Source organism: Aedes albopictus, chromosome 2 (genome assembly GCF_035046485.1).
Source record: "Aedes albopictus strain Foshan chromosome 2, AalbF5, whole genome shotgun sequence".
NCBI classification, from domain to species: domain Eukaryota; kingdom Metazoa; phylum Arthropoda; class Insecta; order Diptera; family Culicidae; genus Aedes; species Aedes albopictus.
The window spans coordinates 279,493,921-279,507,326 of record NC_085137.1 but is presented as its reverse complement, the minus strand read 5'-3'; the positions used below and the strand labels follow the sequence as shown (position 1 = coordinate 279,507,326).

The following is a 13,406-nucleotide window of genomic DNA, read 5'->3' as shown; positions in this document are numbered from 1 at the left end:
TCTAAAATCGATTTAAACATGTTTTGGAAGATGATTCTTTTTAATTCTCGATTTCGTGAATTTCAGTTTTTGATTTTTCTAATTTTTATTTTTGAACATTCCCATACTTTTATATTTTTCCTGGAAGCCTATTTGGGTTACGGATTTTTGAGATGAAAATATTTTGAGATTTTATGATTATTGTTGAAATATTTTTATTTTTATTTTTTTATACTGAATTCCTGACCATTCCTGTACCAAAATCCTATTTCCTCTCTATTTTTTTTCGAGAGCGTCGGTGAGTCGCTGGCATCTCGATAAATAGTTATCCCTTCCCTACTATCCTTTCCCATCCACATAACGTGTTTCTTATCGCTATACTATACATTTACATTGGATTTTTATGTAACAATATATTATACTGTTTTTCTTACGTTTGAACCATTCACTTTTCCGAAGCATTATTTTTCCGTGAATTTTTAATTATTTATTCAGTTTAAGATTTTTTCCGTGCTTTGTTTTGTTGATGTTTGTGACTTTTTTGATGCAAAGGAAGGGAAAGAGAAAAAAGTGAATAAGTTGAAACATTATAATGTTAATAAAATTATAATTTAACCCTCTAATACCCAAATTTTTGATTTTGATCTAAATATCATTTTTCGTCATCTAAAATCGATTTAAACATGTTTTGGAAGATGATTCTTTTTAATTCTCGATTTCGTGAATTTCAGTTTTTGATTTTTCTAATTTTTATTTTTGAACATTCCCATACTTTTATATTTTTCCTGGAAGCCTATTTGGGTTACGGATTTTTGAGATGAAAATATTTTGAGATTTTATGATTATTGTTGAAATATTTTTATTTTTATTTTTTATCATGGAAAATTTTATTTTCCGTGTAATTTTAAGCAAAATAATTTTAGAGTGTATTTGAATCCCTTAAACTATTAAACTAGGATAGAATGATTTGGGAAAAATTTAAAATATGTTAATTCTAGATGAACATTTGAAAAGGGCCTATCTGCTTTTTGTAAACAAACATGTTTTTGTCTCTGTAGAGCCCGTCTGCATCCACCCACGCACATCAACACCCTTAACAGATAGGTAGAAGAACACTCTTTCTGACAAGGGTGTTGATGTGCGTGGGTGGATGCAGATAGGCCCTACAGAGACAAAAACATGTTTGTTTACGCAAAGCAGATTGGCCCTTTTCAAATGTTCGTCTAGAATTGTAGCGATTCAAAGCAAAATAAACAATGACTTCTGAAAGGTGACTAAAACATCAATTTTACAATGATTTTTAAAAAATGTAAGTATGCTTCAAAATACACCAAAATTTATTTTGAGATATACAAAACAGTCCTAAATATCAGCCAAAAATATAAAAAATTTGATTTTCCACGAAGCAAAAATTACAAAAATGCTCAAACTATACCCCGTCTAAAGGCGGGATTGGTTATTAGAGGGTTAAAGTCAATAACATGTTTAAAACAGTGGTAAACCAGATGTCCTAAGAACTGCAAGTCCAAGCAGGGGTCCAAGATATATGGCGGGCTACGTGTGTAAAGTGCGATGAGAGAAATACGAATGTAGGCCAACCCGGAAAGATGCAGGTCAGATTACCGTAAATCAGTGAATGAGTTCAATACTATTCTTTCTGTATTTGCATTTAGGGGAGTTTTCTCCTCTTCTCTCATGTGAACTTGCCTTCGACCACAATCGAATCAAATGCGATTGACAAACTTTATCTTTGACGTAGAGCCATCTTTAACATATGGACTGGACTGAACACTGAAATGACTTCTAATATAGGTTCGTCTGCGGGTTCGCTTTTTAACCTAACTTATATTTGAATCGAACTTGACAGTTATTTCATGAGTTGTTATGTATTTCAAACTTTAGTCAAACTGGTGCCTCAATATTGCAATAACGGTTAAGCACGCTGTAATGATACTTATGTACCTCGTCACCCACTTCATGCAACTACATTAGTGGTCTAATAACACTTAGCGCGCTCGGCATAGTTCCACCCTAATAGAAAAATATGATACAACGTGCTTAACAACCCTTTCGGGCTATCATCTTAATCATACAGTGAATGATACAATCATTGACTCTATCAGCAGTGTATCATACATTTTTATTAGGGCATCATGCCGCTCAAAGTGTTGCCACAAATAATGCTTAGTTTGCAAAACCCGGTTATCTGGCTGGTGGGGCATGGGAGCCTAAGCTTCAACTGTTAATGCAATCAGAGACTACTCAGACTTAGACGTGGACGATCCTATATATGAAGGGTTATCCAAAACGCTCTGGAGAATTCCCTAAGCGCATTCTAATAAATCTAATAAGCCTAATATGCCATTAACAGGAGGAAAATGACAAGATAATATAACAATATATGGTTTATGTAATGTAAAATAATACAACATAACAAAAGAGAACCATTCCAAAACCATTTGTTTAAATATATAACCAGTAGTGAAATTACAATTAAAAACAATTTATTTACGGTACGTTTTATTGTTTGTAACCATTCATGTACCATACAATGTACGGTTTATTAAAACCCACGTATCAGTATTTATAACAATACATTTACAATATAATGTATGGTTTTGCAAAAAAATATATATGGAGAAAAATATTTTTTTATATTGTTACGATACTTAACCACCCGTATAGTATATTGTAAAAATCTTATTTACAATTTACTGTATTGGGTTCTACATTACATTTTATTGTTTTTGTATTTTTATTTTTACAGTGGTGTCTATTGTAAAAATATGGTTTTAAATAGTACTGTTACAATACAACGTTCGGTTTTTCTACTGTATTTTTTATTCGGGCGTACTGTCACACTTTTCTAGACCCCCTCCCTCCCCCAAATCATGGACGTAATTTTGAACGTTCCCTTGGGCGACGTATGGCAATGACGGTCGGATTTTGCGGGTGGACCTATCCAAATGGAAAAGTGGAATCTCTAGATTCAGGAATTTTGATGCTGCCAAATCATTCAATTCTGATTAGTGTGGCCCTGCAACAGTGTTGAGGTTTTTGAACCGGGTGGGTTCGGTTTATCATTGGATAAGTCCTTTAAAGGTTTTTTTACGGCCCCACTTTTGAATATCATTTCGTTTTTTTGTAATTCAGGGGTCTTCCAATAACTACGCCACGATTGATTGGTTTATTTGTTTTTCTCTGTATTTATGGGAGGAGGGTTATTGGTTTCCTTAATGCTAATATGCATTTGAAATTATGGTTATATTAGTAGATTATAATCATGTTTATGTGTCTTAATTATTTACATGTACTGTTAAAAGCATACTGAATTCCTGACCATTCCTGTACCAAAATCCTATTTCCTCTCTATTTTTTTCGAGAGCGTCGGTGAGTCGCTGGCATCTCGATAAATAGTTATCCCTTCCCTACTATCCTTTCCCATCCATATAACGTGTTTCTTATCGTTTCAGAGACCGATCAATGGCGGTTAAGCCTAGGCTTATTAGCCAGGACACAGTGTAAATGCCTGTGCCCCATCCCGGAATCATAAAGGCCCATGGAGTGACAAAATTTCTTAGCTATGTCACTCCCAACGTTGGTGTTTAAATATACTAAAACACTTTCACTCACTCCAACACATCTGCATGATTTACTCAAATACACTTACACAATCTGAATCTTGTCGCATCACTCGCTTATAGCGATTCCCAAATCACCCCATTCCAAATATCCAACTCCTTGACACCTATGGGAGTGTCGGTGAGTCGCTGACCTCTTGTAAAGTAGGTGTCATATCATCACATCCTGTCCTATCCTCGTAACGGAGAAGATGGGCGTGGCCGGCAATGGAAGCTCTCATGTCTTTTTTACTTCAACCTCTAGTTGGATAGCTGTTCCTTCCCAAATAGCATTCCATAAGCAATTAGAGTAGGAGTATTAAAGTTTTAACATGACAACTTTTAGTATGCAATCTACGAATTACTCCGTTACCACGCAACGCAACGCAACGCAACGCAAATCCAGTAAGAGTAAACGCAATTGTTGGGGACTCCGAGGGGGACACTCGATTAGACACTGTTTTTACAGTTGCCAGTGCGGCAGCTTTAAAGCTGAAAGTTTATTTAAGCAGATTAGTGGTCCTTCCAAATACAATATTGAATTTCTTACATTTTCAGTGTTTGTAACAACTAATACGAATCGAGGTTAGGTTCCTGCTACCTCGGAGTGATAATCTAAAACTTTTCAAAATACATATAAGAGCAACTAATTTTCGTACATTTCAAATAATCACTCACCGAGGCATCAAATAATACGGTAATTCAAACTAATCCAATTAATTCTGTACAAAAGGAATCTTATCTAAGCAATTTCACTTCAGTCTACGAAACACACGTTGTTTTTCTTCTGTTCGGTGACGTTTCTGCTCCCTGGTCCACGAGAGCATCAAGTACGAGGGAGTGGTAGGCAGCCTCACTTCAAGTGTGCCCAGCGAGTTCGGCAACATTCCCCGACCCGTGAGCTGTCCCAGTCCCGGAAGGTTCGTCGGAGTTGGTCAGCTGTCTTGGGTTTACATCCAATACTGCCAGCTTTACAGCTGGTCTTGAAATGATTCCATTGGCCGTTAGTACACGTGCCCGCCTCACCTGGTTATCTGATCCAAATGGCGTTTCTATGACCCGCCCCCTAATCCAGCTGTTTCTCGTTTTGTCGTCAATAACAATCACCAAGTCTCCTGGTTCTATTGGCTTGACCTTCTCGAACCACTTCGTACGACGAGTCAGCATTGGAAGGTACTCATGCACCCACCTCTGCCAAAATTTATCCACAAGCTTCTGGGTGTGCTTGTACCCATCTCGTAGGCCTACATTACCATCCACCGGAATCGTTTCTGGTTGCTTCACTCCACTTGATCCATACAGGAGAAAATGATTTGGCGTTAATGCCTCATCATCTGCATCGTCTAACGGTACATAAGTTAGGGGACGTGAATTGATAACTCCTTCGGCTTCCAACAGAATCGTTTCCAGTACCTCGTCACTTGGATGCTGGGCGCTATCTGAGATCACCTTCATCGCAGTCTTTACAGACCGCACTAAACGCTCCCAGGGTCCGCCCATGTGTGGAGCCGCAGGTACGTTGAAGTGCCATGTAGTATTTGCATTCGTGAAGGTAGAAGCGCATTCACGGTTTACCTGCTGTATCTAGGTTTGTTCCTCCGTCAGCTGACGATTTGCGCCTACAAAATTGGTGCCATTATCAGAATACACTTCACGTGGTGCACCTCGCCGCGCAATGAATCTTCTAAATGCTAAGACGCACGATTGGGTTGAAAGACTGTGTGTTACTTCTAGGTGAATCGCTCTCACCGTGAGACAGGTGAATAGCGACACCCAGCGCTTGACCACACTGCGCCCTACCTTTACCTCTAGTGGACCGAAATAGTCCACACCAACAAATGTGAATGCGCGTACGAACGGTGTAAGCCGGATCTTAGGAAGTGGAGCCATCATAGGAGGTCTTGGAGCAGCGTTTTTCACCTTGCACAACTGACAGTTTCGTGATACCTTCTTGATCAGATTGCGTAACCCAGCTACATAGAACATCTGTCTCATTTCGTTATGCACCGTTTCGTTGTTTCCATGCAGCAGACGTCGATGGAAACAGTCGGTGATAAGCACAGTGATAGAGTGTTGTTTTGGCAAGATTACAGGGTATTTTGTAGAGTAAGACGCTTCGGGTGCAGCTGCGATTCGGCTACCCATCCGGACAATTCCGTCTTCGTCCAGGAAAGGGCTCAACCGAAAGAGTGGACTGGTTTTGGCAATCGTTCCGTGGTTCATCAAGGCGGCAATTTCATCGGGGTACGCCTGGCTCTGTGCTTGCCGCCACAGAATGGATTCTGCTTCCTGGATTTCCCTGCTCTGCAGCAAAGATTCTCCTTTCCCGTTTGGAATCTTTCTTCGCATAATACGAATCGCCCGGAGAACATAAGCAGTAGCACGTACCAGCCGATTCCAATTTGAGAAACGGTTTACATCAACAACGTTCACCGTCACGTTACAACTGTGCAGAAGTATAGGACGCAGTTCTTCACTGGTGGTGTTTTGCCGGGAATTCGATGTTTCGATAGGCCATTCCCCATCGCTGTTGGCAAGAAAATCCGGGCCGGAAAACCAGCGGTTGTGTTGATCGAAGGTGGGTCCGGACACCCACTTTGTGGCTTCGTCGGCGGGATTCTGACTTGAAGGTACGTACCGCCATTCTTCGATGCTGCTAAGGGAGAGTATTTCTCCAACACGAAACCCGACAAACTGGTGGTATCGACGACTGTCCGAGCGAAGCCAAGCCAGCACAGTGGAGGAATCCGTCCACAGATACCGTCTGCTAATCGGAAGCGTCAAGGAGGAGCAGATTGTTTGCATTAGACGGGCCCCGATCATAGCCGCCTGTAGCTCCAATCGGGGGACCGATAGAGGTTTCAGTGGGGCTACTTTTGTTTTGGAAGCCACAAGCGAACATCGTGTTTCTCCGGAGCAGTCCATTCTCACGTACCCAACGCATGCGTAGGCAGATTCCCCTGCATCCACAAACACATGGACCTGCAGTTCGCACAGTGAGTTGGACGGCAGATCTCTGAAATAACATCGTGGCACCTTCACGTCTCCGATAAGTGCCAGTAGTTCTAACCAGCGATACCACATATCCAACATTATCGGCGATCGGATCATCCCAATTCGTTCCGCTCCTCCAAATTTCCTGCATAAGGATTTTCCCATGGATTGTGTAATGGGAAATGAATCCCAGAGGGTCGAAAAGCCGCATGAGTAGTTGAAGGACTTGTCTCTTCGTTGGTGTCACACATGTGTTGAGAAGCTGCTGGTTTTTCAGGCAGGATACGTCGAAGGTAAAGATGTCTTTGACTGGGTCCCACACCAGTCCCAGTACTCTCTCGGTTTCTCCTTGTTTGTCAGCTGTGATGGGTTTTTCTGAGAACGCTTCTGTTTCTCCGACTGCTGCGAGGACTTCCGGTGCGTTTGACCTGAACTTCCGGATCTCGAAACCTGCTGCGGCGTGTATGGACTTCATCTGATCCACAAGCTGGGCGGCCTCCTCCACTGTGTCGGTGCTATCTAAAAAATCATCCACATAGTGGTTTTCAATGATAGCTTTGGCGGCTCTTGGAAACAGTGCGGCGTGTTCTTGTGCATTTTTGTTTTTTATAAATTGCGCCGAGCATGGTGAGCAGGTGGCCCCAAACGTGGCGACATCCATAATGTATATTTCGATGGCTCCTGTCGGATCGCTCCTCCACAAGAATCGCTGGTATTGCTTATCAGCCGCTCGAATTCGGATTTGGTGGAACATTTCGCATATGTCACCACAAACCGCAATGCTACGTTCCCGAAACCGAAGCATCACCGCCACCAACGAAACGAGCAGATCGGGTCCCTTCAGCAGAACATCGATAAAGCTGACACCCTGGACTTTAGCCGCGGCATCCCAGATTAATCTTATTTTTCCGGGTTTTTTCGGACTAATCACCACTCCCAAGGGCAAATACCACACGTGCCGGGGATCTGTTTTCTGGAGTTCTTCAGTTGTCGCCTTGTGTGCATAGCCCTTCGCAATGTAACCTTCGATCTGTCGTTGCACATTTGAACTAAGTTCAGGATCCCGTTCCAGACGTTTTTCCAAACTCTTCAGCCGGCTTTTGGCCATAGGCAGACTGTCAGGTAGCACAGGATTCTCGATCTTCCATAGCAGTCCTGTCTCGTATCGGTTTCCATGCCGGATCGTGGTTTGCTCCAGGATTTGTACTGCGCGTCTGTCGTCTTCTGCTTCCGGTTTCGTTGATACTGCGCTCTCTTCTACGGCGAAATAACATTTCATGATATCGTGTAGTGCCTCATTGCTCATAGTTTCGTGGAAGTGGAGATTCAACTGTGCTGTTAAATGCCGTCCATCCGATTCTTTCCCAAAAGCACACCATCCTAATCGGGTTTTAACGGCCACTGGTCCTCCGTTTCCTTCGCGCATTTTCAGTGATGTGAGTAGCCGTACGTGCTCCAATCCAATAATCATCCGAGGAGTGATCTCCGAGTAGCTTTGGAGCGGGAGGCCGGCCAAATGTGGATATTGTTCGGCAAGACTCTCATAGTCGAATGACTGTTGAGGCAGGTGCAGCTCATCAACAGTTAGAACGTTATCGATGGTGTAGCTTTTCTTCGAACTGTCTCCCGAGATGGTCAGACTGATGCATTTTGACCCCTCTCTTCTCTACAGATGTTGCCGGTCCAAGAGAGCCACAAAGGTGAAGACGGCCCATCCATTCCCAGCTGCTCAGCGATTTTGGCTTCAAGTAGTGTTGAACTCGATCCTTCGTCCAGGAAGGCAAAGGTGTCGACAATTTTACCATTTCCGGACAGCTTCACTGGCACGTAGCGAAACAGTGAAAACGACTGGCTCCGATGATGATTCTGATGAGCTTGTACGACATCGTTTGCAGCTGGGGATGTTTGTTCCAGGTGCTGTGCGTGTAGCAGTTGATGGTGACGCGCCCGACAACCTTCAAGACCACATTCCTTTTTTGAGCGACACGGCCACCTGCGGTGTGGCACCAAGCACGTTCTGCAGAGGTTCTTCGTCCGAACAGATTTCCAGCGAGCGTCAACTGGAAGCGATTTGAAAGGCTGGCAATTGGATATTTGATGATTGGTTTCATCACAGTACGAGCAGCTGTGAATTGGCCGGTCCGGGGCACATATTTCAGAGTTGCGTTCTTCCTCGTCGCATGCACTAATCGGTTCTTGTGCGTGAACGAACAGCTTTTCCTTCAGTTTCTCCGAACGATTCCCCTTCGGATTGGCTTGATATGAATCGGAGGTTACCAGCAGGTCCGAGGCCAAGAAGACTAGATTTGATACGAAATTGTTAAACGTCGCCAGGTTGACATTGGCCTTCTCTTGTTTGAAGCTACTCCACTGTAGCTTGAAACTTGTTGGTAGCTTTTCTACCAGCTAGTTTGAATTACCGTATTATTTGATGCCTCGTTTTAGATTATCACTCCGAGGTAGCAGGAACCTAACCTCGATTCGTATTAGTTGTTACAAACACTGAAAATCTTTAAAGTTTGTTGGGGACTCCGAGGGGGACACTCGATTAGACACTGTTTTTACAGTTGCCAGTGCGGCAGCTTTAAAGCTGAAAGTTTATTTAAGCAGATTAGTGGTCCTTTCAAATACAATATTGAATTTCTTACATTTTCAGTGTTTGTAACAACTAATACGAATCGAGGTTAGGTTCCTGCTACCTCGGAGTGATAATCTAAAACTTTTCAAAATACATATTAGAGCAACTAATTTTCGTACATTTCAAATAATCACTCACCGAGGCATCAAATAATACGGTAATTCAAACTAATCCAATTAATTCAGTACAAAAGGAATCTTATCTAAGCAATTTCACTTCAGTCTACGAAACACACGTTGTTTTTCTTCTGTTCGGTGACGTTTCTGCTCCCTGGTCCACGAGAGCATCAAGTACGAGGGAGTGGTAGGCAGCCTCACTTCAAGTGTGCCCAGCGAGTTCGGCAACAGCAATACTAAGCATCCCCGCACCTATTGTTTGCGTTTCCGCTAAATACTAGCATACTTGGCAACACTGCCGTAAAAATCAATCAAAAGATATTTTTACAGGGATTTTTAGAAGGAGTTGGACCTTCGAATATAAAATAAAAATACTGAAGTCTGAGCTACCAGTTGCGCGACGATGCGTAGTATCTAATATTATCTAATTCCGAAGGATATCATACTTCATATTTTATCATATGCCATATTTTCAGGTTCAGCTTCTGAAATTAGCTGTGGGTCATTGAATGTAGTTATATCGAAATGACATTTTCAGCACTGTTGCTTATAAATACACTCATCAAATGTTTTCCTGAATATATTTTACGTCGATGTTGCCAAATGTACTAAACCTAAATAAAAAAATACTTTTGGCTTGTTAATTAGATTTCATACTAATGTTCTAGTAAAATTAAGATTTCTACAATAAATATTACATATTTGGCAGCACTTCTGTTCAGATAATATTAATACATATGAAATTTGTTTAGAATTGAAGATCTCAATAGATACATTTTTTAGTTCAAAAGGTTATGCTAGTCCATTACGATAGACACATAATTGATGAACTGGCAACACTGTAACATTTTTTAAATCCTTTTTATACTCGATATTGTTCAAATCAGCACAACTCGTGATTATATGGCATCGAACAATGTTTTTTTTACGAAATTTATAAACTGCACCTGATTTTATATGATACTTTATATGAAAAAAATGAATATTTTTTCTTAAAAACGCTATATCTCAGGAACGACGCAAATTACCTTAGGGAGTTAAGCTTTTTCGATAGAAAAACGTCTGATAAACACGATGGAATCAAAATTTTTAAATTCAAAATATACGTATTTTGAGAAAAATCGATTTTTAGATTTAAAATTGAAAAATATGATATCTGGCAACACTGTATCAAAAAAATATTTTTTCTGGATTCCCTGAACGATTTCCTTTAAAAAAGCTGAAGGTCGAAAATGTGTAAGTGCAATCGTTTCAATGATAAAAATAAAAGAGAGGATAATTTTCATATCGGCCAAAACGAGGGGTGCTGCCACGGGCCGAGGGGTGATCCGATCGGCATCAAAATTTGGATTTTTTCTTTTTCCATCTAAACAAATGTTTCAACCAAATTTGGTTCAAATCCGTGATGGTCGGTTGCAAGTTTTCACATTTTCTCGGTCACTTCATATGGAATGACCCCTAAAAGAAAAATTTAAAATAGCTATCCAATAAAAATAAATTAATTTGAATAGAGGCTTGCATCAAAAACATAACCTCATCGAATTCTCATACGATTTGTAAACATTGCCCTCTATTCGATTTAGACAAACTTATGTGAAGCGTCACCTCGCAACTTGGGAGGACATGGTGAACCAGCTCAGCTATGGCAATACATGAGTTTTTGCCAGAATTACTCATTAACTGTTGTAAAATTAATAAGAAAATTATTAGATTTAAACAAACTTATGTGAAGCGTCACCTCGCAACTTGGGAGGACATGGTGAACCAGCTCAGCTATGGCAATACATGAGTACTTGTCAGAACTACTCATGAACAGTTTCAAAATTAATAAGAAAATTATTAGATTTAGACAAACTTATGTGAAGCGTCACCTCGCAACTTGGGAGGACTTGGTGAACCTATTTGCCAATTACCAATGTTTGTTTACAAGTAACTATTTACTAAGAATCTCTGGTATTATTCTTGAGGTACATATTAGAAAATCTTGCTCAGAGCTATGTTGCGTTTTCGGCAGGATTTGAATCAATTTTCGAACCCAACAAACCCCACCCCCGGTACTATTTATTGATTATAAATATAATGAATTTTACAGTAAACGTCAAAATCCGTTCGAGACCGTCCTGGTGACCAAGATGCAATGTCCATAATGAAGTTCGCTGCAGCAACTATAAAAAAAATTTAAAAAAAAAGTTTGTAGCGAAGAGTTTACAATTTAATGATTTGGAAAGATTTGGGGTATTTGGAGAGAACAAAATGATCTTGAAATTAAAAAAAAAAATTGTACCGTGTCCAGCCCCAATTCTAAGCACTTTCACGCATGCGCTTTGAAATTAAGTGTACTGCCGGTGGACGCATAATTGTCCCATGTGCAAAAACAGACAATCGAGAAAATCGCGTTCAAAGTTCAAAAAAGTAAAATGCCTCAACTATGAAGCATAAATGCTGAATCGTGTTTTAACATCGACCAATTTTGAATTTGAGCACTAATTTTTGTTTAAGAGCGATTTTATTGTTCCATAGGATTTGCAATGAAACGTGACGCTTATGCGTCCACTTTTTAAAATGTGACAAATCGGCGTTGCATTTTTCCGACAATTTTCGGAACAAACTAACTGTTTTTATTTTCCTATATGATAGTACAGTATGAATCATGTTCATAAGCTGCAAAATCTCAATATTGCCAAAAATGCACATGGGACAAATATGCTTCCACCGGCAGTGTAGGTACTAGTTCAATGTTTCCAATATAGGTATGTATTTTTTTTACGAATTCTAGGAATAAATATGAATAAGGAGTGTATCGGAAAGTAACTGAAAATGTTTGAAACAACCTAAAAAAATAATTTATTTGAAAGATAAATAATTTTATTTTTGGAGATATAAATCGACAATGATTTTTCATAAGGGCCTAACTGACTTGATCGATTTCTCTTCGTCTACTCTCTCTTTTGCTAAAACCTTGATCAAAACAAACTGAATCAATATGCTCCTTGTTCCTATAGCAAGATGTAGCCGCCCCTACGGATTTCAACAAAAAAATCTTTGGAAAACTCAATACACATTCTGTAATAACACAAAGATAAGATCGATGAAGAGAAATCGATAATGTCAATTAGGCCCTTATGGAAAATCACTGTCACTGTCACTAATGATTTAATCATTAGAAAAAAGGAATGGCACTTCTGTTTTTCTAAAAATTGTCATTTAACATGGACATTCATTTAAAAAGTTAAAACTATGTTTTTAAAATTCCGGACACCTCTTAAAAATTTGCAATTGCGAAAACTTTGGGAAAATGTTTGAATTTTTCAAATATTTTTGCGCATATCTATACATTTTTTTCCAGATTGCTCATGATATAGGTAAATTAATGTTAAAAAAATCATCTCCATTTTAGCGCAATTCTTAAAAATTTAAAATATGTCATTTTCAGGGACCCCTTTTTTAATGCTTGTCCAAAGCGCGATTACGCATATAAAAAATACATGAAGTTGAAATTGACGAGGCAGTTTTAATAGAGAACGGAATTATAACCTTTGAAGATATTTAAAACAGAGTGTCAATGTTCGACCAAAAATTAGTATTTTCTAAGATCATTTTCGTTGAGAGTGTTTCGATCGAAAATAAAAAAAAATTGAGTTGGTGTTCGGTGATATGTTATGTGTTCATAACTGCTAACAATAGTTCATATTTTCCAGATTTTTCATCGTACAAATTTTATTCGCTCCAGGTTATTGAAACGCTGACAATCTTTAAAAAAACATCAATTTGTTCAAAGCTTTAATTTGTGAAATGTATTCATTCATCCATATCTTCAATAAAATACCTACTACTCATTTTATAAAATTTCTTCAGGCTGTTCCAAGCTTGACAATATTGTGGAAATTTGTTAGAAGAACCGAAATGATAAGACCAAACATGATTCGAGATAGTGATAGAGCATCCTGAACATTAACAGTTAATTTCCGAGGCACTTATCTGGAGGAATCTCCGCTGGGAATGGCTGGAGGCCTAGGTAATGCAAGAAGGAATCACCGGTGGAAATTCCTGGAATAATCC

The 13,406-nt window shown here is 39.6% G+C and overlaps 1 protein-coding gene across 1 annotated transcript; it reads right to left on the bottom strand.

Moving 5' to 3' along the window:
* Window positions 1–5,218: 5,218 nt before the first annotated feature.
* Window positions 5,219–13,184, bottom strand: LOC134286593 (uncharacterized). The gene is made up of 5 exons (XM_062848228.1): window positions 13,178–13,184; window positions 8,264–8,893; window positions 6,800–8,216; window positions 5,349–6,738; window positions 5,219–5,290 (listed from the first exon to the last, which is right to left on the bottom strand). The coding sequence occupies exons 1-5, from the start codon at window positions 13,182–13,184 to the stop codon at window positions 5,219–5,221; spliced, it is 3,516 nt and encodes a 1,171-aa protein (XP_062704212.1).
* Window positions 13,185–13,406: the final 222 nt, after the last annotated feature.